Consider the following 27905-nt stretch of genomic DNA (forward strand, 5'->3'; position numbering starts at 1 on the left):
ATGGCGCACAAAGACTTAACGTGTGGCGACGTTCTTAACTGAAACTGACCTTATTCACATTTCTGTGTAGTTTTGTTGAGATTTTTTTTTCTAATATTACAACAATGGCAGGTGATTGCCACATAAACCAGCACAGGTACAGATATTTGATCATATACAGACTGGAATTGGTCAAATAAATGTTGCCAGTTTAGTTGATTATCAGTATTATTTGCAGAAACTTTTTAGGTTGGAGACTATTTTTCAGACCTACCTACAAACCTAATGTTTACAAATCCGTAAGTTTTATTTTGTTTGCATCAGCTTCTCTTGAACCCTCTTTTTAAACCACGCACCAGCCGTGGAAAGTTTCCCCCCTTCCACCTCCTCCTCGACACATGTCACCTCCCGCCCTCTCCCTTTTCACCCCTCCACCCCTCTTTTCCAAACAGCCGTCTCTTTTCTCTCATACAAACTCCTGCATCATCTTTCAAACTAACTCAGTCCTCTCTGTACCTTCAGCCCGTCTCCTCTCCATCCTCCGCGTCACATTAACCCCTCAGCTGCAGCCTGCCTGACACCCACTGACTGAGCCACCATGCTGTGGAAATCCCGAACGAAGACTGATGGATTGCAGGTAAAGGAAACACACACAGACACACACAGACACACACACACACACACATATGAGCGTGCTGTGTGTATATTTTGTCTATTTTTATTCCCATTGGCAGCATATTAAACATTCACACTGAGTTCAAATAGTTTTGGACAAATGTAACCAACTAAATGTAAGATTTTTGACACACAAACGAGTCAAAAACCAACAAAACTTTGACTTAAACCTTGGAAATCAGAGAATTTTTATATTTTTGATGAAAAGGTGAATTATGATCAAATATTATATTATAAGTAACAAAAGAACAAAACATTATGTTTTGGTCTCAATCTGTGCGTAAAAATCCCCAAAATAAATGTATGTCTCTTAGAAAGAAACACAAATTAAATATTGAAGTAGGCTGTGTGTGAATTAACGAGCACATTTAATGAATATATCTCTTTAAGAGAAGTGGACCCTGTCGACCCCTCCCCTCATTCTGCTGGGTGCGCGCAAAACCTATAAGTAGTGCGCTCATGGAGAGGCTGCAGGACTTTATGTGTGTTGTGTGCGCGTGTGCGTAACTGGCAGCAGCGTTTCATCTGCGCGTAAAGAGCTCCTTCACAGACAGACAGACACACACACACACACAGTGAGATAAGGGAAAGTAAATACCAACGCCTTTACATTGCATGGACCGTTGAAGCAGCTTGGATTACATTTTTGGTGACATCTTTCCTCCGCTGGAAGCCTGTGCGCCCTGTTGAATTTTACATTTAGGAGGTATCCAGAGTGGCCCAGATGTTAATCCACACCTATTCGGCTATGGTGAGTGTGATATGGACTCTTGTTCTGAACATCTTTCAACTCCTACAGTCTGTTAATAACTAATGTCACTGAAACATAGGAGCACAAGTGACAAAACGTGCGCAAAATGTGTCATCACCATATAACCAGGATATTTTGGGGGAGATAAATGTGAGACTATCTCAGTACAGTAGATTTTAGGGCTTATAATTATATACATTTGTGTAAAAATCGTGGCTTGTTCTGTGCTTTCTGGTGGAATTAAGTCGAAGCAAGTTCTTCTATATATGCCTCTCTGAGTCTGAGTTTACTGGTGCGGCGCCGCGCATCTGTCCGCAGAGATGGTCTTTGTCACAGCAAGTGACATCGAATGACAATCAAGCCTCCATTCACTGCAATGAAATAAACTGTGACACGGAACATGCTCTAATTTCCATTAAAGTTGCAAAATAATGATTTTATTATTTTGCAACTTTAAATATAAACTTTGTTGTAATAAAATAAAATAAAAAAATCAGTATCCCAGTTCGCAGTTGTGCTCTCCTAACGTGGCCTTCTTTGCCTGACAGATAATGGACATTGTTCCACCACAACAGCATCGATCTGGGTGACCCAGCTTTACAAAAACAAAATCCAATTTTATCAGGATGTGTGTGAGCAGAAATGTAGGCTAGTGGACTACACGTTGTACACAGACACACTCACACACTGTGTGGAGTTTCGTTTCATATGAGGGGTCAAACTTGTAAAGTCAGATTAAATTAACATTTGTTCCCCTGCGCCCCTGCCAGCCTGGATGAAGCCCTCTTACTTTAAAAATGTTCAGTTGTGGGGTCAATTTGTGTTTTTTGACACAGTTGCACATTATTTACAGGCGACCCCCCTCCCGGGAGCGACGTGTTGTTGTTGTTGTTTTGCATTACCTGTCCTTTGTGCAGCTTCTTGGTGGCCGTGACCTTTCTGACACTGTTCAGCAGCGATGCCAAAGGCGTCTTCTGCCAGTGCGCATCACCACCAGCGCTGCTGCGGCTTTCCATTCCTTTATATAAAATGGAAATCTATGTATTTATGGACTCATGTGTTACATTAAAATTGCTTCATGTATTTTATGTTAAGTTGACATTTTTCTTTCTAATGCTCAAAATAAAAAAAAAGATTTCCCGGAGCTTACACTTTGACATTTGATGTACTAATCAGGCTTGTGTTCCACCTTTGGGAAAACAGTGTGATGACACTTTTTGATTTAAACCAAACTTTTAATTTTCCTCAGGACCGCGCAGACGGATTAAGTGGCTCTTCGCCGAGTGGGCGCCTCTCCCAGCTGTCCTCTCTGAACCAAGCAGCCTACTCTTCGGCTCCCCCGCTCTGCCACACTCCGGCCTCCGACTTCCAGCCTCCGTACTTCCCTCCTCCTTACCCACAGTCTTCCCTGCCATACTCCCAGAGCCAGGACTCAGCGTATTCCCACCTGTCAGACCCCTACCCTTCCATCAACTCCATCCATCAGCATCAGCAAGCAGCATGGCACTCGCAGAGGTCGCGCTCCGAGGAAGGGGGGCTGCTGTCACAGTCTCACCGGGCTCTGAGCCTGGACCCCCGCCGGGAGTATCCAGCTGTCCCTCGGCTGCTGCACGGGCTCGGGGAAGGGGCTGCGGCGCTCGGAGACGGTCCTCTCGGGATGCACCTGGGACATCACGGCCTGGAGGATCTTCAGGTGACTTATTTTACGCATTTTGGTCCGGTTGAGTTGGCGCTGCGCATTTGGAACCCCGTGCGTAAAAGTTATTTGCCGCATAAAGAAGGCGCACAAAGTGTTCATAAAATTATTATTCGATTTTATAAAAAAAAATCTGTCACATTTTTAACAATCAGCTTCAACGTAAAAGGTGTTTAAAAATATTTTTCATACTTAACAAACACACACATGCAGGGTGGCAATAAGGCCTCAGGGCAATTTATTTCTTCTTCCCTCTTTCCTCTACAATCAATGACGAATCAAGCCAAATTAAAATATGTTTAGAGTTTGATTAAAAGCTACAATATTGTATTTTATGTTTTTATGATTATTTTTGTTTTATTTCCGCCCGTTTCATTTATTTTAAAGCACACCCACAGGGCCTCTTGTGTAAATTTCCAAAAATTCACACGAAGAAATTTGATATTTAATGAGTTAAAAAAAAAAAAAAAAAACGATACGCGTTGCACACTCAGGACTGAAAAAAACATGTCAGACTGGATATGATTATTTTATTATTATAAATCTGTTTTATAAGGAATTTTAAATGGGTATACCGTGTTAAGTGGCACATCATTGTGCAGTCTGTCCAGTCAGTAAAAAAGCAACATTTTATTTTTGAAGTGATGAATGATCATGTCCTCTACATGCACGCAGCTTTATCCGTCGTGATCCTGCAGCCTTTCGCCTTTCTGCATGTTCTTTAGTGGAGAAGAATACTTTCTATGGCTTATTGAGCAGTCAGCGTTCCCTGCAGCAGGTGCAGCTGCAGACGCTGTTTGTTGCCTCCTCGCAAAGAGAAAAAAAAACACACACCGAGACAAATTGATCAGCACGGTCATTAATAGAGAAGAAACGTTTGAGAGGAGCGCCAGGCAAGGAGTCAACCCGGGCATGTTGCTGTTAAACGCTCCCACTTGACAAGGACCTTTTATTTGATTAATGGATTATATCCTTACTCGTTTGAACCTTCTTACAAAGGCAGCACAAAGGAGGCGACCACAGAGAGAAACAGATCAAATACATTTCAGCCAATGTGAGCTGTGTAATTCAATTCTATTTTTATATACACAATACCTTATATTTTTTCCCTATTGATTTATTTTATATCTTAATTTGTTCTCTTCTGTTAAACCAAACATTTTTACTGCGTTAGGCTTCTAAATAACACTAAAATAATTGAAGCTGTGTATAGATATGTGCAAACCCATGTGTGTCACAACTTCCACTGTTTGTTTTCCCTTGTTTTTTTTGCACAAAGTGGCCAAATCGAGTTGAATCTGAGCAACAGATTTTATTATTTGTTTGGATATTGATGGTGTCTGTGTGTGCTGTGAGGGGGAAACTAAATGTTGGACCCTCCATCTTGCTTTGGCCTGCAGAGAGAGAGAGAGAGAGTGTGTGTGTGCGTGTGTGAGTGTGTGTGTGAGGCCAGTGGATAAATGATAGTGACTGTCTGTCTGTCTGACACAGGGAATGGAGGAAGGATCAGCCTTGGGCATCCTCGACCACTCTGTCATTAAAAAAGGTAAGAGGTGGAAGAGCTCTGTGACTCTGTGTGTGTGTGTGTGTGTGCATTTGTGTCTCACTGTGCACCTATATAATTGTGCTATACATGCTGAAGGGGGTTTTGTGTTTAGGGGCACTCTAACACCAGTCTCACACACACACACACACACACTATAAATAATTCTGTTTTGCTATTTCATTTGAAGTCAAGAAGTCCTCTAATACTCAGCTGCAGACTTCACCCCAAAGGCACACATTCTTAATGAACTGTTCATGGTCATATGAGAGAGAAAGTGTGTGTGTGTGTGTTAGAGAGAGAGAGAGGGAGCTTAGAGAGAAGTGGGGCAAAGAAGAAAAGGGAGGGGAACATGATAAAAGAGGAGTTGTGAGGAAATTTGCAGAGTATGATCACTGTAATATTACAGACTGTGAGTGGCAGGAGACACAGGGGCTCGATTAGAAAATTCATGTTTGATTTGTTGCTGCTGGAGTGTGATAACAAAAAAAAATATAAAATCCCAATAGACACCCTGTAAAGATGGCACCTGCTGCAGCTTTCTGTATCTTCTTTCCCATTTTGAACACACTCTGGCCTCTTTTGTTCACATCCAAACCGCCTTATAGGTCAAAAAAAATAAGGATGTAATACTTCAGATGAACTCCCAGAGGAGAAGCGTCTTGGCTGCACTGATCTCGTCATGATGAAGTGACGGTGACTCCACTTGTTTGCTCAGATCTGATCCATTACTGCAGCACTTGCAGCAGATAGCAGTGCAAACTTAACACCCTCATGAATAAGAAAATCCAACAGGGAGACACAGAAGGGAAGGAGGAAGAGGAGAGTGAGGAAGAGGAGGAGGAGGAGGAGGGTGGTGGTATGAGAAGTGGGAGGCACAATAAAGAGTTGAGCAAAAGAATGATAAGAGAAAGAGAGGGAGGGGCAGGCAGATGACAAAGAGGGGGAGAGAGAGAGAGCTTTAGAGGAAACTCCGCTGCTCTGTGGCCTCGCCGACCGGCTTCTGGATGAGGGGATTTTGTTTTTTTCAGTTCAGGGGGGAATCTGTGCTGCACAGCAGGGCGTCGTAAAGAGGCCACCCGCCGCACCGTGAGCGCAAACTGCATTGCAGTGTACAGATAATATCAGATTACAGAGGCGGCCTTTCCATATTTACACAGGCAGGATGTACAGGAGGCTGTGAAGCTGCATGTTTCTTACTTTCCCTCATCTCTCTTGGTGCTAAATGTATTTAAATGTTTTTCTGCTTCCACAAAATTGATTTATTTTACAAATAATTTGGCTTTATAGAGGCAGAAATCGCCTGAATAAACAAGAAAAAATACCGTTTTTTTGTGTACATTTGGTGAACTGGCCCTTTTAACCCTGGATCCTAAAGAAAGTCAAGTAAAAGGATTTTAAAACTAACTTAACTGCAGATAAAAAGAGCATAAAATGCATTAAAAAGTTCAGGAAATGTTCATGTTTTAGGCCTGCAACAGGTCGGGAAGGAGTCCAAAGCTGATGCTCCTGCTCCTTATTGTTTTGTCTGTCTGTGTCTTTGTGAGACAGACAGAAAAAAGTTTACCGCAGTGCAGAAAAGTGAGCTCTCACAGGTGAGGTGTGAATTGAGCTCTTGAAGGTGTGAATTAAAAAGCTATTTGCGAATGCGCAGTTAAAATGTAACCACCTGCAGCTTAAATAACAGAATCAACAAGCAGCACTCCAGAATTAGAGCTGTCAACTCAAGGGAGAGCGCACAACGCTGAATAGATTAATCAGGAGTCATTCACACGACATGACTGTCACTGCACATGACATATGTTCAGACTGACGATCTTTATTTATTGTTTGTCGCTGGTGAACTTTTTTTTGTTGTTGTTTGTCATGTCTGATTTTTCGCCCTTTTCCTTTTTTATCTCTGCACAGTCCCCATCCCCTCCAAGCTGAACGGCTCGTCCCTCTCGGCCTTGTCCATCGGTAAGGAGGGCCTCGGTATGGGAAGTGTGTCCAACCCGGCCGAGGTCTTCTGTTCAGTCCCAGGTCGCCTGTCGCTGCTCAGCTCCACCTCCAAGTACAAGGTGACGGTCGGGGAGGTGCAGCGACGCCTCTCCCCGCCAGAGTGCCTCAACGCCTCTCTGCTGGGTGGAGTCCTCCGTAGGTTAGGACTCTTAAGGCCTAAAAAGCCAACAAATTAACCCTTTCTTTTCTTGTGACATGAGACAGTAGAGTTTTACCTGTTTAGGTCTCAGAAATGTAGCAAATGTGATTGGTTAATGGTCAGAGGAGATTTGGAGAAAGCTTCTTCCTCCTCTTCATCTTCTTCTACATCTCCTCTTGTACTTCTTCCCCTCTTCCTCCTCTTCCTCACCATCCCTGTGTTTTAATTATTAAATATTTTAATTGCCTAAAATAACCAAAGTAGATAACTACACAGAAGATGGTGTTTATGAATGAAACAAATGATTATTTATGTTATAATTGTACAGTAGAGCTCTAAATCCACCATATGCTCCATACATGAGATTATTTTCTGCCTTTTTTTTTCTACCTCAATGAAGCTTTTCAGAGTGAGATCTCTTTTAATTTAACGTACAGGGCCGGGGATGAGGACCCAAAATGGGTCATGAGACTAAATCACAAGAGAAGCAGCGTGGTTTAATGAACTGCGGCCTCGGGGCGAGAGAACAACTTTATGATTTGGGTTGCAGGCTGAAATACTTTAAGGGGGGGGGGGGCGTAATTAAAAGATCTAAAGGGTAGTAAAAAAACCCTCAGTCCCTCCTCTGCAGGAAGATACAGCCCCACTGATAACAATACACTGTGGCACTATTTCACTACATCTTAGAGGGAAATTAAACTTTTTGCTGCACTATTTGACAGCTGTACTTATGTTAGAAATGGGGATTTATGCCCAAAATGGGCAGATTTACTCCCTGCTGTTGGTCAAAAAATATTTTTTTAATTAGAATAATATTAAAATTGTTTTGAAAGTGTATTTTAAGAAGAAATGAGAACAGACAGAGAACAGTAAAAACAAAAAAAATGAGACATACTGGACACTATCTGTGCTGACAGGGAACATACTGGGAGATTTCAGCATCACACACCACACACACAGCCTTATATATGAAGAGATAACACACCACAGCAAACCTCATAAAGACAAACACACACACACACACAAGGAGCATCTCCTAAAAACTGCTCTCTCTGTTTCCCTGTCCTCCCTCAGGGCGAAGTCAAAGAATGGTGGCCGCTGTCTGAGAGAGCGTCTGGAGAAGATTGGCCTCAACCTGCCCGCCGGGCGACGCAAGGCAGCCAACGTCACTCTGCTAACATCTCTAGTGGAGGGTAGGAAGAACACACACACACACACACACATATCTACAGTGACCTGCATACATCCTGACAGATAGAGACACATATTCACAGAGAAATAACCTCGCATGAGCACACATGAATAAACAGTGGAAGCGTGGAGGGCTGTGTGAGCGTGTGTGTGAGTGTGTGGAGGGTGTCGTTTGAAAAGCTGCAGCTGCTGCACAAAGGCAAAGAGCGCTTAACTGTCTGAGGAGTGAAAGTGAGAAAAATGGCCGGTCTCATGACCTGAGCCGACCTGAGCCGCTTCAGTCAGCAGACCGCTGCGTGTCGTTTAAAAGCTTTTATTTTGATAAGTCCTGCTCCAAACTGAATGCCTGATAAACAGACACCTTCTCTTCTCTTCTCCACGTCCTGCAGGTGAGGCCGTCCATCTGGCGCGGGACTTTGGTTATGTGTGTGAAACAGAGTTTCCGGCCAGAGCCACGGCTGAGTATCTGTGCAGGCAGAGCGAGCCTGACCAGCTCCCAACAAGACGCAGCATGCTGCTCGCCACCAAGTGAGTGGCTCCTCCATCCATCCTCATCTCCCATTCACACAGCTTTTAATCCTGTTTCTGAAAACTTCTGGCTGCTATTTAAAGTATAGATTCGACTGTCCTTCTGTGTCTGAGCTCATTCTTGACCTTAAAAACTAAAAGGAATCTGATTACAACATCATTTCTCATGTTTCCTCAATGGTGTAGATGGTGCCATGCTTTTATTTCGGCAGATTTTCATCATCAGGTTTTCTTCTCTTTCCTTCTCAGGGAAATTTGTAAGGAGTTTATGGACCTGATGTCCCAGGACCGCTCCCCGCTCGGCAGCAGTCGACCCACCCCCTGCCTGGAGCCCGGCGTCCAGGGAAGCCTCACCCACTTCAGCCTGCTCACCCACGGCTTCGGCACTCCGGCCATCTGCGCAGCACTCTCCGCCTTCCAGAGCTACCTGATGGAGGCGATCAAAATGCTGGACAAAGGAGAAGGAGGAGGGAAGAGCCACCATGACAAGGAGATGAAGCACCGCAAATAAGACGGAGAGGGAGGGCAAACTCCCGTGGATGAGAGGCCAAAGGGAAGAGAAAAAAAAAGAGGGAGGAAAGACTGACTGGCGCACCCCTCTGCGTCTTTACCTTTGCCCTCAGGATACAAACTGAGACTTTTACCTCCCAGAAACCCCTGCTCGTGTTGAGGAGGCGGGGTTTATGATGATATCTGTACTGTAATGTGTGTCCAAAACCACCTCACTCAAAATGACGCATGGACCTCTCTTCTCAGTAGCTGGTTTGTGTCACGATGGCTACATCAACACATCTCTGCAGGATGACTTCCCACAAACGGCTTCTATTTATTTCACCCCCTTTTTATTTACTTTGGTAACCATATTATCTTTATGTGTGTTTTAGCAACCCCCCCTGCCCCTCACACACACACACACACACCACACACACACACACACTTACTGGACTGTGGGAACCATCATAAGCCATATCTGAGACAACAACCTGCTCTTTGCTCCTCTGGAACTGTGAAAGACGTTTAACTCCTCCTGAGTGGACAAAGCACAGCTTCCATGTGTAGTTTTTTTTTTTTAGTGGGTGGTCATGGGAAATTGAGTTCTCTGGCAGCCGTGTAACAGGGAGGAGTGAAAGGCAGCTAAAGGAGATTTGTTTCCTTTTATTTTGAAGTACTGCGTGTTGGTAACTTAAAGAAAATGACACAAATCATTTTGTACTTTCTGTGTATGTTTATTATTAATGTTATTACTGTTGTTATTATTATTATTATTATTATTATTGTATTACGGCATAAATGTAATATATTATTAAAGAATTAAGAACTGATTGGTTGGGTTTTATGTTGATAAATTGAAAAGCTTTTATTGCACCTTATTTTTCTTTTATGGCTTCTCCTACCGTCTGTCTCAATCATGACATGTTTTTATTGATCCCCAGAGGCAACAGAAACATCACGACTGACACTTAAGTTCATTATTGATTAATCCCTAAACATTTTATTGAGATGAACTTATCGGTTAATTATTGAGTCTAGAAAATGCCATAAAGAATAAAATGACCTGAAGTGACATCAGTCTAAGAGACATTTATTTAATAATGAGATTAAATGGAAAAACTGGAAAAGCTTCTGTCTATGATAATCCTCCTATAGGAAAATAGAGGAATCCAAAAACCTGATCAGCCAATTTCTCTTTAATCCATTGTAATGTCTATGAAGGTTTGTCCAAATAAATTTAGTTATTTAAAAAAAAAATGTTGTAAAAAAATACAGATTAGCGACATTAGCATAGCTATGTCTTGCAAAGTGTCTTATCTTTATGTGTGCGTCCCCACTCATAGGGAAATCTTTGGAGATGTCTGCTAACCCTGAATCTTGTACCTGGTGCAGTGGTGCGACCCCCAGTGTCAAAAAGTGATGCACCTCACACACACAGGTCCCCCTCAACCCATCTGTTCCACTCCCACCGTCCACCCCTCACCTCTCCTGCACAGTCCTTCACTTTATTTAAGCACTCAATGCAATTACTGCTTTCCAGGGAATGCACACATACATGTGTCGCCTGCTCATACATTCTCAAACATCACTCATTTCTACCTGCTCCATCTCCCTTTCTCTCCTCCCATCTCATTACCCTCCTGTGTCAAGCACCCCCCCCCCCCCCCTCCATCCCTTCATCTCCCTCTCTGTAACCTAACCCCCCCTCCCTCCCCCGTTCTCTCCCTCTATCTGACACTCAGCGGGGCCGCTCTCCATCTCTCTCTGAGCCTCCAGGCAAACATATGCTGCTCTTCTTCCCGTCAGATTCCGGTGTGTTTGAGAGAGGAGGGATTGTTTAATGTTTATTAATCACCTGTCTGTGGCGGAGAGAGGAGACGATACAGCCACACACACACACACAGGCTTACAGTCTATCTCACACACACCTATTCAGCTGCGATGTTGGCCTGGTTTTCCCTTTTACAACATGCTCATTTAGTGTTAACACTTCTGATACAGTCAAAATTGATGAACAGCAGACGTGATACAATTGAATAAAAAAAGTATTTTGGAAAATTAGTTGAATTCTGTTTGGTTCTCGAAATAACTAAATACTGAAATGGGGGGAAAATATGTACCGAGTGTGAAGCATCAAGAATTTTATATCAAACCAACTGTTTTTAAACTGTTTTTGTCAGTTATGTGCTACATTAATCTGCATTATTCACTCTAAAGTTTAAGTGTAGTTAAGTTTAACATTTGCAGGTCAAACTGCTTCCTGTCTGCAGATTAGCCCGTTAGCACTATTAGCATGAACCACACTCAGTAATAAACAATGAAGAAGAGACCAAATAATTTAAAACATGCTATGTTTAAATGTCCGAAAACTTATCCTATGTGAGCTAACACCCCGTTCAGACACCTCCCACGGGAGTCAAAGGGCTTTCCACAATTTTTTTTTGGTCTGTTTTGTATAAAATAATTTAATCAGCTGTAATTATCTACATCCTCAACTCACACATATCTGCTCAATTTAGTTTATCCTAACATGACTTAAGGCTATTGTTTTCCAGAACTTTACCAGGTCTGTGTTCAGGGTGAGTGAGGTCTGCATTTTAAAATGTCAAGAGGGCACCCAAAAGAACAAGTGCACTATCTTTTTGTTTTTAAATGTACTTTCTGTTACTTATGAGCACAGTCTGAACACCTGTGGAGTGTGATCCTGAGCCAGGAGGTGTGTTCAGACACACTGCAGTCATTTTCAGTTCATATTTAAGCAACTACACGGATTCAATTGTATTGGTATTTTAAGCTTGTTGCAATTTATAACACTGACTTGTATTATAAATCATATGTAAATCACACAGCTGTGCAGCATTTACTCCTGAGCCATCATTTAGGCTAAACGTGGTTTTCTTCGCAGTGAATTTGAGAGAAAACGGCCTTATGTGCTTGCGTGTTTTGCTACACATGTAAAAAGCATAAGCAAATGTACATTATCCACATGCCCTCTCACTGAGTACAAGTGCAAAAGTACACAGCCGGGAGGCTGTTCTCTCTCTCTCTCTCTCTCTCTCTCTCTATGTGCAAATGAGTAGACGAGAGAACGAGAAAGCACCACGGGGACAAAGAGCTTGTATCTCAACTGTGTGTCACTTTTTATTGGAACAGAAAGAGCAAGGAGGTCAATCGTACATAAAAAAGAAAAAGAAATGAGGGTGTGAGGGTTGGTAGTCGAGCAGCGAGCGGTCACTTGGTGCCGAGGGTGAAGTTCTGCAGGTCACAGATGCCCTTCTTGTCAATCAAATGGATGTTAAAGGAGGGAAAGGACCAGGATGAAGTATTTGTGGACTGCTCTGCTTGGGCATGTTTTGAATGAGCACAGAGGAAGATATGAAGCAGAGTCACTAATAAGTTTTCCAAATATCAGTACAGGAAAAACAGAAGTATACTTGTTTTTGAAAAAATATTCTAACTACCAAAAGTTTCCACATTTTTTGGTAGTTAGAATATTTTTTGTCATTTACAAGTCATTCTCCTATCAAGCAGCTGCTTTTGTTGCTACTTGTGGCTGGGCGCTGAGGGTGATCTTCTCCAGGTCCTTGATGCCGTCTTTGTCGATCAAACGGACGTTAAAGGAGGGGAGGTTCAGGATGAAGCGTTTGTTTAGCTGGAGGAAGAAGAAATTTAACATCAAGGCAAAAATAAGCAGAAATATTAAAGGAGAAATACGCACAAAAACACTGAAATAAGCTCACCTCCTCGATGCACTTCTTCAGGAGATCCACTGCCTCATCTCGGGTCAGATCTGAAACCAAAAAGAAGGTCAGATTTCGAGGTTGAAAAGTGAATGCCGCAGTATGATTAAAAGTGATACAGGGTCAGAGTTTACGTGAAAAGAGTCTGGCTTCACAGTGCCCCGAGTCTGTACTATGACCTAACCGTGAATCAACTCCTCAGCCGCTGCAGCGCAGCCTCTTCATTATCCTCCTCTGTCAGTCTCACGCGAACAAAGCACCAGAGAAAAACATGCAGAAGGCACTTCTCTGCACTGACCTGGTCTGTAGTATCTGTCGAGAATTGAGAGAGTGAGGAAGGCTCCGTAGCCGTGGGCAGCAAAGGGGGCCTTGGCCAGGGAAGACAGGTAGTCCATGTAGTAGAGACCTGGGCCGTCTGTGTCATCGTAGCCCGCCAGCAGCAGGTTCACGTGGTACGGAGTCTGAAGACGGAGGAGGGTTAATATTGAATTTAAGTTAAAAAAAACACCAATAAAACATGTTCATTAACAGGGCAACTAGCATTGATTATTCCTTATATAAAGCAGCATGGACCTTTTTAAAACCCCATAAAGGTCTTGCTTCTATATTTACCTAATGCATTAAATCAATGGTAGTAAACAAACAACAAAACATGTTTTACTTCATTCACTGACAACTGAACAATGTGTGAGCATTACCTGAAGGACAACAGATGGAGTTTGTGTCCAAGATGGCAACATTTAGTGGGGTTGTTGGACAGTATAAATGTTTACTTTAAAATAACAGTAACACTAGTTATCACAGATAGTTCTAAGGTGGCCAACAAAGGCAGTCGCGACATGTAAAATGAATCAACAGTGTCACGCGAGGCACAACAGATCTGCTGCACTTGTAAACATGCTGCATTAATAGTTTCTATATCACTCTAATTAGAGGTGTCAACATCTCCACCAGCATGAAGATGGTTTTCACTGACGCCACCTCACTGCCCCTCTAAATAGACCGCATCATCACACGATCCAAGACATCGCGCCGCTTGAAAAGTACAACTTCTTGTTCTCAACTTATCGCACATAAATTGCTCCTAATTATCGACTTTGATTTTTCGACTTGGCACAGACGTGCAAAGATGCATGCAGCAGCAACATTAGCAGCAGTGTGAGAGAGGGAAGGGGAGAGAAGGGGCCAGGGGTTGGTTGTTGGAGAGCGATGGAGGGGAGAGGAAAGGTGAAAGGGCGTTACAGGACAGAGGAGGCGAGTGTGTGTATGAAGGGGGGGGGATCAGGGTGTCACTGGCAGTGTGACATCTGCTGGAAGTCAGCACCCCTGTCGTTCCCTCCATCGCGCCCTCCCTCCTTCTTCATCCCTTCGCCCCCCCTCACCCTCCGCCGCCGCCTTCACCCTGTGCCCTGGAGTAGCGCCAGGGCTCATTAAAAACTTCTAAAGTCGTTTCTCTTGCCCCCCTCCTCCTCCTCCTCCTCTTCCTCCTCTTTTCAAATTACATCTTTTACGCTTCCAGCCTCTTCTCCCTTCTCTTCCTCCAAAACACCAACTTTCTCTCCCCGTTGTTGCGAGCTCCTGTTTCTCATTTTTAAAAAATCTCTTTAATTTTCTTTTTCAAAACAACTTATGGCCTAAATTTTTGACTGAAGTAGAAGCACTATTTTCGATTAGACTGCAAAAAGAAGCCATTAAATTGCATTCTCTCACGTGCAAACAGACAAACAGGATTCACATTACACCCAGCGAGCTGTGATCTACACACACCTGCCCTCTCATTTCAATTTATCTCTCAGCCGACCTGCTTATTCCTGTGACTTGTGTGTTACCGCCGTTTTTGCCACGGGGGCATTGATGATCGCTATGCTCCCTGTGGAGCAGGCTTTAGTGTTGCTGTGTGTTAACGATGGTTATGAATGCACAAACACACACACACACACACGTGAGAAAGAGAAACAGTGTGTTTGTGAGAGAGCACAATGAGCGTGAATCTCATGATGAATATCTTAATGTGTGTGTGCTGTAACTCCTCTGTGAGCCTGTGAACACCCCAGTGGCATCACCCCCACCCACCATACAGCTGTCTCACTGGTTACAATGTAACAATAATATGGACTTGGCATCAAAATAACCTTCCCTTCCCTTCCCATGTCACCTCGGAGGGAACCAGGCACCTTGTTAACCCTGCCACCTGAACTCACACCCAGGTTCACATGCAAACAATACGCATCATATCAAACCCCTGCCGTGCCTCCAGCTTGCAGGCAAACGATGGCAGCCCCCTTCGTGCCATAAAACAAAACCTTCACCTGTACCTTTCTGCCAACTCATTACAGAAACCCAACTGTCTGCTAGCTCGAGCTGCATTTTTACCTAAATCTCCATTACCGTACTCTAAAAATCAGACAGCTGTGGACACAATGGATGCCTATTATACTACTTTACAATCAGTAATAACCAAGAATCACCTCAGCATTTAACTCTTCTCTAAACTTTTACATTCACGTAAATGTCTGGTTAAATGCACATGTACCTTTGTTATTTCACCTATTTGGCATGTTTGAAATGTTTTAGTACAGCCACCTGCTGGTTTGGCATCATTTCCAGATACAGAACATACAACATAGTTGAGCTGTGATCTTCCAGATGTGCTTACGTGCAACTTGCGTGATGCAGTTTTTGAGCTAAGCTAACCATTTAACCAGCTTCTGGTGCTATCTTTATATTTACTGTGAAAACCAGAGAGTGGTATCAATCTTCTCATCTAACCCTTTGTGGCAGCAGCAGGAAAAATGCTTCTCTTCGGTTGTGACACAAATTAAGGTCAGGCTGCTAAAAAAAACATCACAAACTCATCCCCAAACTCTTCTACGTTCCAACACTCCCTCCTTCTATGTTCTGAACCCCCTCCCCATGCCTTGCTCCCTCCCCATATTTTTTGCACCCTGCCCCGGGGCATGTTCTCTTTATTGGCATTTCTTCTCAATCTGCTGTATTAATTGTTCATCTGTGCAGGAGCAGGGGAGCCGCGTGCAATATGGCGCCAGTAATTATTTGTGCCCATTGTGTGCCCACGCTAAAAAATATTTTACAAACCCATATGGGCCGAGCTGCGGATCACCACAGCACAGAGGCTAACTGTTGCTGCAGCCTTATAGAAAAAAAAAACAAGTTCACAGATGGAAAAAAAAAATGTGCTTCTTCAGCACACGCACCAAAAACTGATGACTGTAAGGCTTTTTTGCTTCAGTATGAACTTCTAAAAACCTAATTTGATATTTACAAGTCCTCTCTCGCAGGTTTTGCTGTATTAAATGAATCTTGTATATCTACGAATCCTGCTCAACGTGTTCCACTTAAAGCCCAATAACTTTACTTCATGTTCAGTACACAAATACACATGAAGCAGAAATGAAAACAAATACGAGCCGAGCAGATGCAGAGCTTCTATGACCCCCTAAAACTTGTTGTTGCTCAGTGGTGAGTTTCATGTGTATCATTACCGATATGCATGCAGGAGACCTCGGCAGGCCTCAGGTGATTACGCTTACCGCTAGATTTTTGTTTTCTTTGTCTCCTCTCTCTCTAAAGCTTGAGTGAATGCTGTACTCCAGAGGTTAGCAGAGTTGTTTTTCTGGATGGCAGACTGGTTAAACACACAGTCGTATGCAAACAGGGTTTTGGTTACTCTGCGCTGACATGCTCTGCTGACTTTAGCTAACTATACCTCCCGGAGGTCTGCAGCCACTGGGGTATGATGTCTTTTAGATTCATCTGTAATTTATCCTGCAGGAATATGGCCATCAGAATTAACAATATACCACTGATTAATTTTTCAGCCAGCGGTTTTTTAACCTAGGGGTCTAGACATTACAGAGTGGGATTACATGATACTTTTTTCGTAGGGTCAGAAGATGATATAAGTACGGTAGAGACAAAAATGATTTTAAAAAAGGACAGATCATTATCTTGTCTTTCTGTCAGAGTTAACCTTTAATCTGTGATGATTTAATCAGATTAATTAAAATACATTTCTACATATGCAGCTACATATGCATCTGTGGGTCCTCATGGCCTTAGAATACAGACATTTTCCACTGGTCTACAATATATTTTGTTTTATTCCAGAGGGGCCTGATCTCTCTCTGAGTAACTGACCTGTGAGGCTTAAAATCACACGTAAGCTAACAGTGTGCATCATGTAAAAACGACACCTCTGCAAACATGCCTGCCTATGGATCGCAATTCTTACATTATTTGTAGATGTAATAATATTTTCAGCCACTTTTTTAAAGCGAGAAAGTCACAGGTTCAGACTTTTAATTATTTAATCAACCAAGCAACCAGTAGACTAATCAATCAAGTAATTATGAACAGTAATCTAAACTAAATGTTTTGAAACACATCCTTAATATGGCAGGTGCAATTCAAAATATAGCGTCTGCCACTTGGACTTGGTATTAGTCAGATTATCCCCCTTCCCTGTTTCACACTCAACTGGACAACGTGCATTACATATTCTACATATTCACAATGTTCTGGGGGGGAAAAACACCACAAAATCTGTTTATACAACATAATTTGCAAATGTCCATGTACTCTGGAGGTTGATGAATGTAAGAGGAGCATAGCTGGAGGAAGGTGTGGGATGCAGCGGAGAAAGTGCTATTGCTTCAGTTTCTGAGCACTCCTGAGAACGCAGCATTAGTAAATCCTGCACTCATAAAACCAAATTTATAACCGTGAGGCACAAAAATAACGATACACTCACAGCTTATGGCAAGGCATGAATATAAATGTTATCCTGCACCACATGTACAACCTTGACTGAATAAAGCGATCCTGATCCTATAGGTCCCTCAGTGTGCATGTAATATTGTATTTGTGTGTATGTTGACTCCTACTCGTTCTCACACTTCAGTCTGTAGTGTTGTCTGCTGGGCCTGGCTGTTTCCCCCTGGGATCACCACTCCTCCTCCTCCTCCTCCTCCTCCTCCTGCTGCTGCTGCTGCTGCTCCTGCTCTACCCCTATCCCCCGTTCGATGTGTCCCACATTCCCTTCTCTGCCACACTAATTGTTTTTTGTAATTATTTTCACCCTTCTGCTATTGTGACAGGCAACACTTGCACCACTCTTAACAGATTAGTGAACAAGATGCAACGCATGAAGGAGCAGAGGTGTTTTACGCAGAGTAAGTTGCGCTGAAAAAGCACTCACTGGTGTACAAAAACAAGAACTGTGTACAAGGTAAAATACGTTTAATCATTGTTCAAATAACACGTATGTATTTTATAGCAATATTTTCTAGATCCAGCTACTCGGGGGGGGGGGGCTGTGAAGTTGTGATAATATTCTTTCTGGTGTACAGGTGGGCTTTGTTTTGCACCACCAACATCTATCTATGTGTTCTATTCTGCCTATTATCAAGTTTCTTTTGGTAACATCATGGCATTAAAGGTGCTGTAGGTCAACGCAACAGTATTTTGATATTGAATATCCTGCTGTGTAGTCAGGGTGAGCGACAGCACTGCAGGCGCAGGTGTTGTCATAAAATCTCAGGGGGACAACTCCGTCGCAAACTACAAGAAGATGACAAATGTACCTGCCTCTGTCACAATGCTGCTGGTTTGGCTTAGATGTCTCAAGTTGATACTGACACCAGTACATGTGTGTTTTCAAATGGGACTTCCCATCATAAAGAGAAGCAAGAGTTTTAATTTTTTGTTTTTTGCTTGCAAAAAAATAGAGATAAAATTAAAACACATTTTTAAATTGGTTGAGTAAACCTAGTTTACATGGTTACTCTTACTTTAACTGACTGAAATTAGTTCGGGATTTTATCATTTGGTCCCTAAAGCAAAATGAGATTGTAAATGCTAGTGGAGGGATGTAATTAATTTAAAATAGAAATTAAAATATTTATAGCTATGTTCACTCATTACTCCAGGATGAATATGCTTAATCCTGAGGGTGACCACTGGAACATGGTATTCATTATCTACTGTTTTGTTAAATGAGAGAATACACAAAGATACAGGTGCTGAAAGTCATTGTAGTAAAGCTGACTTAAGAAGACACACAGATAGATCGAACCAGTCAGACAACAGACACAAAAAAAATGCAGAATGTGGTCTGAATGTACATCACCAGGTACACTGCAAGCCTTTCTTCCAGCATTCCTAATGTTTATTGTATATTAAGCTGCAAGATCTAGAAAATGTGATCCTCACCTCATAGAATAATCGCAGCTAAGGATATCCCTTCAATCTCTTGTCATGCAGTTTATAAACTGACCAAATTTCTCAAGGCATGACACGAAAATCTCATAAAACAAAAGTAACCCCTGCTTTATGGGAGGATGGGATTTTCAATTTTTATAGTATGAGAGGCCTGGATAAGACGGGAAACCAAAACCTCTCTTGGAGGTTTTATGACTCTTTCTTAACCAGATAAACAGCAAAGAGCTCACATTACATTTCTCTTCGTTGTATTTTGTGTCTTCATATTGTTGGATTTGAATCAATGTTTCACTGTGGATTTGCAACAAAGTTCAACTTTTTCCATTTGGGCTTATTTCTAAACATCAATCACAGATTTTAGGTCATTTGTCTTAAAAGAAAAAACATATTTTGAAAGGGAATGTGTTTCATAGTTCAGGATATTTACCCTGCTCCGAAGGTAGTCTGCAAGATTCTTTCGTGTGAAGTTTGCCGCTGCTGCTGGACTGAGTTCGTAACCTAAGCAACAGGAGTAAAGAAATGCCATCAGAGACCCAAGTTACGTGCACATGTTTGACAATTTACTTCCCACTGACTTTCTGAGGTTAAAGTGCTACAAAAACAGTAAATTTTAGGTCCTTACCGTTTCTCATTTTATAGAGCTGGACATTCTTCTGGATGTACTCTGCAAACTGCACCGTGTCTCCAGCTTCTCCAACACACAGCAGCAAAATCTTCTCACTCAGCTTGAACATCTTGTCATAGTCTGAACAACAAATAGCATGAAATGTTTGTTATAACAATGTGCTGCTATCTTTTTTAGGCGTCCATTTGCTGCCTTGTCTTTGACTTTCACTTTCACTGTCAGCAACAAGGTAGGACAATTTATGCTAACCTTGCAATATTAGTGACATTTTTATGTTATATTATGTTGTACACTTTATTAGATTAACACAGATAAAGTAGCCACAACAATTACACGGATTTACAAGTAATTATAATTCAAATGTACGACTCTGCGACTACAGGATTACAAAGATTTACTCCTCGCTATATATGCTAGTTGCTGCTAACCGAACACACATTCAGTGTGTGAATGAAATGTTTGAATAGGTTGAGCTGCACATTGAAGATTAATACATTACAAGAATAAGTACTGTTTATTAGTAGCAAAATCCGCCAAGAATAAAGAACAAAACAAATATATTAGCACGTCTAGCTATTCAATCGGCTAATGTTAAGCTAATGCCTTGTCATACCGTGTTTCATCTGAATGATGCTGCTGGCAGCAACATTATCCGCGGCGACGAGGACAAAGTCCTGTCCCTGTATCCCAATTAAATATTCCATTCTGAAAAACAGCTATATATTAGCTGAAATGTGGTTAAATTATTGTAGAAGAGCAAGCGTCTCTCCGCCTGGCATGTACGGTTACACAGCAAAAGTTTAAGATAGCTGGCGCAGGGTGTTGACGTCACAGGTGGATACTGTCGTCTTTTCTACGCGACTCGGGCGGGCAATTTGAAAGGAGTGCTGTTGTTGTAACAGCCGAGCCGCGTTGAGAAGTCGATTATAGATACATTATTCTGTGAATTTGTTGTTTTTATCGGGGAAAGTTAAGAATGGACGAGGGCACGTCTCGAAGCGCAATGGCGGCATCTGGAAACCTAAATGGCTCGCAAAGAAGACGCTCGGCGCGGTTGGGTTCTTCTCCACAGGCTAAAAATGACAACATGGCGCCTGTTGCTGTTAAACGCTCCATCACTGTGAGGAAAATAGCGCCCAGAAAAACAGTCGCACCAACGGAACACAACAAGGAGAACACTCCGAGGCGGTCAGAGACTGCAGATATCCGGCAGAAAAAGCCGAAGGTCTCTACTCCCGGTCAGATCTCAGATCGTCGTGGCTCCTCCTCGGCTAAGAAGAAGAAGAAGGCCGCTATGCCTTCACCGATACTTCCCTCCTCACCGCCGCCCACTTGTCGCTCCCAACAGCCGCCTGGGGATCCAGAGGATGCGGTCTGGTCGCAGAAAGTGCGCCGGTCCTACAGCAGGCTCAGCGACAAATCATTCAACAGCCCCTGCTCTCGGGAGACTCTGTTCGGCTTTGAGAAGCTGCAGACCCCCGAGGTGTTCCGAAGAGTCGAACAATCCAAGACACGTCTGGAGGTATCTGGCTCCATGTCAGGTCTGAACTCCTTCACATCTTTGCTGGAGGCTGATGACTGTGGTTCTGCATTCCCGGAGCCGGACCCAAACATCCCCGGAGTGGCTGTGGTGAAGGAGAAGAAGAGGAGGAAGAAGGTCCAGCAGATAGACACCACGGAGCTGGATGCCCTGGCTGCACAGATGAACGCAGAGTTTAGGAAGGCGGAGGAGTTTGAGTTGTTGGTGGAGTAAAATATTAAGACTTAAAAGACTAAGATCTTACGTTGTGTGAAGTTTTGTCACTGGCATGCTGCAAAACATGGACTCTGGGAGACCTACACTCTTAAATGTGTATTTTCCATTCCTAAAAAAGTCAACTCTGTTTATATTTCATTTAATTGTTAAATTTTAAACTCTGACGTTTGGTTCATTTAAATACTCTTACTGTGGTTGTTTGTGGACATTCAGGGCAGAATTATTTTAAAAATTAGGCGTAGTTAAAAGTCTTGTGAAGTTAGTATGAAGATTATTTTACTAGACATGTTAAAGTTTGACAAAAACCCATATTTGATTGTAAAAGGGCACACTCTGGTTAATTATGTGCATTATACATTTGAAGAAAATATCATTTGAATTCTAATGACGTAGAAGCTGGAGCCATATTTCATCCCTCTTGTTTAGTTTATTGGTCTCCTTATGTCATGATGGTTGAATAACAATTTAAAAATCTGTCTAATCCACATCCAGCTAATTCAAAATTATGGCTATTGATGTTCTTTCTTTAGAAGAATATATATTTTATTTTTTGCTTTCTTCTTCTTGTAAATAAATGCCGTTACAGAGTCAGTAACTTTGCTATTTTGTTATTGTTTTCAGGAGGTAATGTTCATTTTAATGACGGAACAACACATTTATATTATAGACTCAGTGTGGTTAAAGCATAATGTCAAACCTGCAAATGTTTTTGGGTTGATACCAGCCTAACCAGGTACTAGTCATCCATTCAGTGTTCATAATGAGGCAGACTGAGTTTTGATTTGATGTGAATGGCAGACAGGTAAAAACATTTCTCTCTGGAGTCTCTTAAAAGCATGTTGTGTAATTAACACTAATAAGGAGGGATGTCACCGGCTCATCAGGCCTAAGGAGCTGCTGGTGAATTTACACTGTAATTACACTTTGTGTCGACAGTGCTTGGCCTTCCAGGAACCAGGTCATGTTGTGTCTTCATCATCACGCTGTAAGGAGGAGCACTTTCCACCTTGTCTCCTTGTTGCATGTTTATTCCCATGTTTATCCATATGGCAGTGTAAGCCAGGATGCTCTTTACAGCCCTTGTTGTCAGTAAAGACACAACTGCAGCTAATCATCATAAAGTGTAAGACTTTCCTATGTATAGTTGGGATAAATACACCCTGAAGATCCTCTATTTAAATTCAAAGAAGTGATCCAGACTGCTGCTCACCACGCTGACAAGTATATCTTTACCTGTTACAGACACCATACGAATAAAAACAGCTATGAAGTGAGATGTTTACCTCTGCTTAGAGCACGTACACATGCTGATAGTATTTCTGAGCGCGTCTATGAGGAAGAGGCGCGGGGAAATAATGAGCAGTGTGTGTGTTTGCAGCCAGCGAGTAAATCCACAATTTGTTCACGCATTTTAGGGCGTGCAAAGCGTGCTCTGTTTTCTTCCTCAGGTGCCATTTCATGTTCATACCTTTACCATTTCAGCTGCTTGCAGAGCACGGTGCAGCACACGGCTCGGCTCAGCTCGGCTTTTTGTATATTTTTAACAAGATGTTCATGTCTACTTGTCATTACAGCTGAAAGTTACAAACAGGGAGAAGTGAGGAGGGTGTTTTTGAGCTGTCACAGAAAACAGTTATTGATTTACAATGCTGCTGCTGCTGAAGCTGCTGCTGCTGCAGTTCATGCTGATTTTTGGAGCTTTTACACTGTTTTTTCTCCTCTCTTGCTTTTTGCTCTCTCTTCCTCTGTCTCTCTCCACACCCCCCCACCTTACATTTCACTCACGGCAGTTGTCGCTGGTTCAGCTTGACTGCTTCGTTAGGGCTCATCATTTGCATTCAGATTAATTATCTAATTACCGACAAATGTCCGGCGGCCACCCCACACTCCGGCTCGTCAGCTCTCAGCCTGTAATTATTTTAATCATTTACTTTCATCTGGAGCGTTCCTGCCATACTCCTGTGTTTAGAGGCCATTCTTAATTACCCTGCCAAGACACTCTTTTCATGAGAAGGAGGGGGGAGGAGAGGGGTTGGTTTGAGGGAGAAGAGAGCAGTTGGGTGAGGGTACACGTGTGTGTGTGTGTGTGTGTGTGTAAAGGACCAATGGGGACGTGATCCAGAGGCTTTGACAGCACAGAGGAAGCTCCCTGCTCTGCTGGATGCTCTTTCCTCTTTCTCTTCTCTCTTTCTCTACACATGCACACACACACACACACACACAGACACAAACACAACACCCTCACCCACCCAACTTCCTCATCTCTCCCCTCACCCACTCCTCCTCCTCTACGCCCCGCTTCCCCCCGTTATACTTCCTCCCTTTTTCCCTTTATCGCAAGCACACACAGGAATCGCCCGTGGGCTTCAGTGCTCTGACTGCTAATACACTCTCTCTCTCTCTCTCTCACACACACACACACACAGAGAAACAGGCAGACAAGGGAGTCATGCGCCCTGTTTGTGGCACTCATCAGGATGCACACATCTTTCCACTATCTGCCTGGAAAATCTATACTCCCTCTCAGCTCGTCTGTCTGCCTCTGTCTCTTTCTCTTCAGCGTCCCTCCATCCGTCAGACCTGCATGTCTGTCTGCCGCCTGTCTCTCTCTTTACATCTCCTCCTCCTCCTCTTCTTCTTCTTCAGTTTGGACAGCCACACATCAAGCCTGCTGCTCCCTGTCCTCCATGAGGGGACGATGGGTCATCTCACCCTCCTCTCCTGTGACCATTTCATAATGATGCTCTCACTCATCCCTTAAGCCACTCACCCTGACTGCTCTTGTTAAGAAAAGCAAGAATGAGAGAGAGAGAGAGAGAGAGACAAGCTCTGTAATTGGGCTCTTGAATATTTAAGTCACTGGGGATGAAAGTTTAATGAAAAGATGATTATCTACCAGTTTATCACACCACTGTTTCATATTTCATTTTCATATATTCTGAGCAGCGTTGTCTGCTCTGGCAGCTGTGGATATGATCCGCAGCATGTGGAGGAATGGGTGGTGTAAAGGAGGGTCAGAGGAGACACTTTAGGATGAGACGTTTTGTCACTTAGAGTCTGTATTCCCACTTTTTTTTGTGTGTGTGTGTTCCTCACAAGAGGAATGTTGCTCTCATTCATTACTCGATGAATCACCACCATCATTAAAGCAGGCACCAGGTCCCAGCTGCATTGTTGGCAGATGTTGATGCAGTTATGATCCACTGTGGAGGGAAAGAAGAAGGACAGAGGAGACATTTTAAGGACATGTTAGATATCACCAATAAGTTATTTTTGCTCACAGAGATGCACAGAAGAAAATTAGTATGACTGTTTTTTTAAACAGATATCTTGAATACTTAATATTATTGCATGTAGCACTGTAAATGAATGTGGCAGTGTCATCTAAAGCCTGCTACCAACAGGCTGCTGTCATCCAGCAGTTAGTTCACTGAGCAGCAGTTTGTACAGCGGACTAAATTACTCTTCAAGTAGTTTAAATGTACCTGTGCAGCCTTTATAGCTTATATTAAAAGTCTATTTTTATATTTTTCAATTACTGGGAGTTTTCGAAGGCCACAAGTTCTCTAACTTCTCCCTTTTTTTTTTGCTTTGTTTCTCAGCTCAAAGGTGTTTCCACACTGTTGGATTTTAATGTTTTTAACGCTAAAATGAAACTAGTGAAAATCCTTTATTCACATTAATTAAACTCCAGTGCTATGTTGGGTCTTTCGTCAGGTTTTATACATAATTTAAAAAAAAAAGAACTTCTCAGCATCACTTTGGTGTAAAGAATCACATGTGACTTCCACAAATGGACAGATCAATGGAAATAAAAGCACATGGACACTCTCTCTTTTATTTAATGGAGTGGCTTAAACAGGAGGCTGTTTGTTATTCATTCTCATTATTCATAATGGTGAGGACATTAATCCTTTTTTTGCTGGAAGTGGTGTGAAAAAGCAGCGAGCTTTGTGCCGCTCTGACATGCAGCACTTTTGCCAAACCCCAGTGGAATAACAGGGACTGCAGAGTTTTTTATGTTTTTTTTTTGAGGGGGATTATGTGGAGGACCCACACATAGCCTGAGGCCACAGGTCTGGAAAAGAGAAAAACCAGATGGGGGGGGGGGCACACACACGGTTTGGACGGCAGAGATTAGACACCAAGGTTTGGTGCAAAGAGGCCATTTCCAGGCAGAGATACAGCCTGTGTGTGGGTCAACATGGGGGACAAGCATCTCCTTTGATAAACGCTTTCTGGTAATAATACTCATTGTAGAAATAAAGATAAGAGGTGTAAGAATTAAAGGGAATTTATGGAGCTTGCAATTTGCATACTTGTTAAATTTTGGCAAAGTTGCAAAGATAAATTCATGAGTTGCATTATTAATCGTCTGCAGGCCACCATATGTTGAAAACTCCAATAACCTGTAAGAAAGAAGCCTCTGGGGAATCAAACAGTGTGATAACCCGGCCTTATGAGCTGTACTCAACAACACCCTGAAAAAAAAAATCTGGTATCTGTATCATTCTTCTCACTTATCAGTTTAATCCATGATTTCACGGCACTGAGGCGGAGACGACCCACACCACTCCTCGCTTTTGTGGGACAGGGTGTCACCGTTTAGCCCCCTATATCTCAGAGGTGGGGAGGGGGGAAAACCTGGGAGACCGGCTCCATCTCTATGTTGAGGGTGGGAGGCAGGGAGGGAGGGAGGGAAGAAAAAGAGCAAGTTAAATGGAAGTGACAATCTGCAAACATTCCTGCCGGCAGCTGCGCAGCAGTCTCCATAGTTCACCACCACCACCACCACCACCCACTGCACGGTCACCGGGACACCACCCTCTTCTTTTCTCCCTTTCCCAACATGAACCCCCCCCAACGCCTGGCACACGCACCTGCCGCTCCCAGCCGGGCTTTCACCGACAGCCAGATAATCTATGGGCGGATCCCGGCCGGGGCTCCCCTCAATGTGCTCTTGAGAAAACCCCTTATGCGTGAAAAAGCCCCTTTTGTTCGACACAGTTTTATGGGACAACATTGGGCATTATGAGGTTTGGGGGATTTTTCACGGGACTCTATAGAAGAGTATAATCCTTTCAAGCACGGGACGAATAAAAAAGTTTTAACCTGCTGTTTTCATATTTATTAGCTGGTTATAGCAGACGAGGCAGCTGAACCATCCACACACACACACACACCTCCCCTTCCTCACACACACACACTTACACACGTCAAGTTCTGGAATCAGAGGCTGCATCTTGAGAGAGGGGCCCACTTAATGGCCCTCATGACTTTAAGTAAATTAATGAAGAGAGTCAAGTGGGTGAGTGGCACTGGGTCAGGGAGGCTGTGAAGGTTCCTGTTCCTGTCAACAGGTACTCACACTAAAGGAGCATTCCACCATTTTTGTGACTTAAATTTTAAATTTTAAATTTAAACAATTTGATTTTTCAAATCTGTTGTTGATTAGACTCTGATGATTTATTTTGCTTTGCAGGAGTGAGTGGTTGAATACAGTAATTAAACTTCTGTTTTAGGTTAAAAATGGGAAGTTTCTTTTCACTGCAATTCTTCAAAAATTCTTCAAAAAAAAACAAAGAAGTGTTTTTTCCAAAGGTTAAACTTTAAGTTGTTGAGAAAGATAATGGAAGCAATTGTGTATTATTGAAGAGAGGATGATCGAAGGTGTCGTTTATCTTGATTTTTTTTGGTATCATTGAACATTTGATTGATAAAAGACGCACAGTAAATTCAGGTTATTGAAATGTGAAACATGGAATCCCTCAGGGAAGCTGTCTTGAGCCACTTATGTTCACTTTTAAACAAATAATCTGCTTTTTGTTTATTTGAAAAAGGTTATATGTTGATGACACTGTAGTATTTTTAGAGAAGCAACAATTCAGCAAACTCTATCTATCTATCTATCTATCTATCTATCTATCTATCTATCTATCTATCTATCTATCTATCTATCTATCTATCTATCTATCTATCTATCTATCTATCTATCTGTGGTGTTTCTTCTCTGACGACAGGTCTTTCTATTCAGTTCATCATACACAGGCCTCAGGCCGCTGACTCCCCTCCACCCAGCCTCCCCACTCTTCCTCACCCTCTCCCTTCATCCCTCCCTCCCTCCTCTACCTCCCTCCATCCCCACTACCACCACCACCACCCCCTTTCTGTCAAAGCTGATTGTTTCCACGCCAGCAGAGTGCTGCGGGCGAACACACTGTCACACTACATCAGGCAGAGGGTAGACGGGTAGAAAGAGAGTATGATAGGGTATATATGTATTTCTGTGTTCAAAAAGCCCGACACAACAGCTGAAGACGAGGCTGCAGCAGGGATTCCCAAACTTTTTTTTCATGTCAAGGGCATCTGAATGCAGGAGCACGGACCTCAGACTCTGTCCTGAGGAATCCTAATCAGGAAGGACTTGTAGTGCGGGGACAGGGAGGTAAATCTGACAGCAGGAAGAAGCTTTGCACGACCATGATGAGTTACAGGATCATCTTTAAACTTTCAGACCATTATGAATGGTAACAGTTATCTCACATACAA

At 42.8% G+C, this 27905-nt stretch overlaps 3 protein-coding genes across 4 annotated transcripts; 2 read left to right on the forward strand and 1 right to left on the reverse strand.

The window, feature by feature from the left end:
• The first annotated feature begins 577 nt into the window (after nucleotides 1–577).
• On the forward strand, nucleotides 578–9472 carry tfap2e (transcription factor AP-2 epsilon). Of its 2 annotated transcripts, none has more exons than XM_028422562.1 (7): nucleotides 578–616; nucleotides 2655–3098; nucleotides 4593–4647; nucleotides 6553–6784; nucleotides 7859–7977; nucleotides 8365–8503; nucleotides 8753–9472. In XM_028422562.1, exons 1-7 carry the CDS (start codon nucleotides 578–580, stop codon nucleotides 9012–9014), a joined length of 1290 nt encoding a protein of 429 aa, XP_028278363.1. In that variant the 3' UTR covers nucleotides 9015–9472. The 2 variants fall into 2 exon arrangements, with proteins under 2 accessions (XP_028278363.1, XP_028278355.1); XM_028422554.1 differs by lacking the exon at nucleotides 578–616 and adding an exon at nucleotides 1236–1405.
• A 2639-nt stretch (nucleotides 9473–12111) lies between these two features.
• On the reverse strand, nucleotides 12112–20345 carry psmb2 (proteasome 20S subunit beta 2). The gene is made up of 6 exons (XM_028422611.1): nucleotides 20214–20345; nucleotides 19598–19720; nucleotides 19403–19473; nucleotides 13034–13196; nucleotides 12736–12785; nucleotides 12112–12647 (listed from the first exon to the last, which is right to left on the reverse strand). Exons 1-6 carry the CDS (start codon nucleotides 20302–20304, stop codon nucleotides 12519–12521), a joined length of 627 nt encoding a protein of 208 aa, XP_028278412.1. The 5' UTR covers nucleotides 20305–20345; the 3' UTR covers nucleotides 12112–12518.
• A 151-nt stretch (nucleotides 20346–20496) lies between these two features.
• cdca5 (cell division cycle associated 5) lies at nucleotides 20497–21947 on the forward strand. Its single transcript, XM_028422599.1, has one exon. The coding sequence runs from the start codon at nucleotides 20577–20579 to the stop codon at nucleotides 21351–21353; it is 777 nt and encodes a 258-aa protein (XP_028278400.1). The 5' UTR covers nucleotides 20497–20576; the 3' UTR covers nucleotides 21354–21947.
• The last annotated feature ends 5958 nt before the right edge of the window (nucleotides 21948–27905 follow it).

This window comes from Parambassis ranga, chromosome 2 (genome assembly GCF_900634625.1).
Source record: "Parambassis ranga chromosome 2, fParRan2.1, whole genome shotgun sequence".
Taxonomy (NCBI): domain Eukaryota; kingdom Metazoa; phylum Chordata; class Actinopteri; family Ambassidae; genus Parambassis; species Parambassis ranga.

Coding starts and splice junctions, on each gene's coding strand:
- tfap2e (XM_028422562.1), top strand. CDS start 578: ATGCTGTGGAAATCCCGAACGAAGACTGATGGATTGCAG. Junction 3,099..4,592: donor ACGGCCTGGAGGATCTTCAG/GTGACTTATTTT, acceptor TGTCTGACACAG/GGAATGGAGGAAGGATCAGC. Junction 6,785..7,858: donor CTGGGTGGAGTCCTCCGTAG/GTTAGGACTCTT, acceptor GTCCTCCCTCAG/GGCGAAGTCAAAGAATGGTG.
- psmb2 (XM_028422611.1), bottom strand. CDS start 20,304: ATGGAATATTTAATTGGGATACAGGGACAGGACTTTGTCCTCGTCGCC. Junction 19,721..20,213: donor CATCATTCAGATGAAACACG/GTATGACAAGGC, acceptor TTTGTTGTTCAG/ACTATGACAAGATGTTCAAG. Junction 13,197..19,402: donor CAGACTACCTTCGGAGCAGG/GTAAATATCCTG, acceptor CTCCGTCTTCAG/ACTCCGTACCACGTGAACCT.
- cdca5 (XM_028422599.1), top strand. CDS start 20,577: ATGGACGAGGGCACGTCTCGAAGCGCAATGGCGGCATCTGGAAACCTA.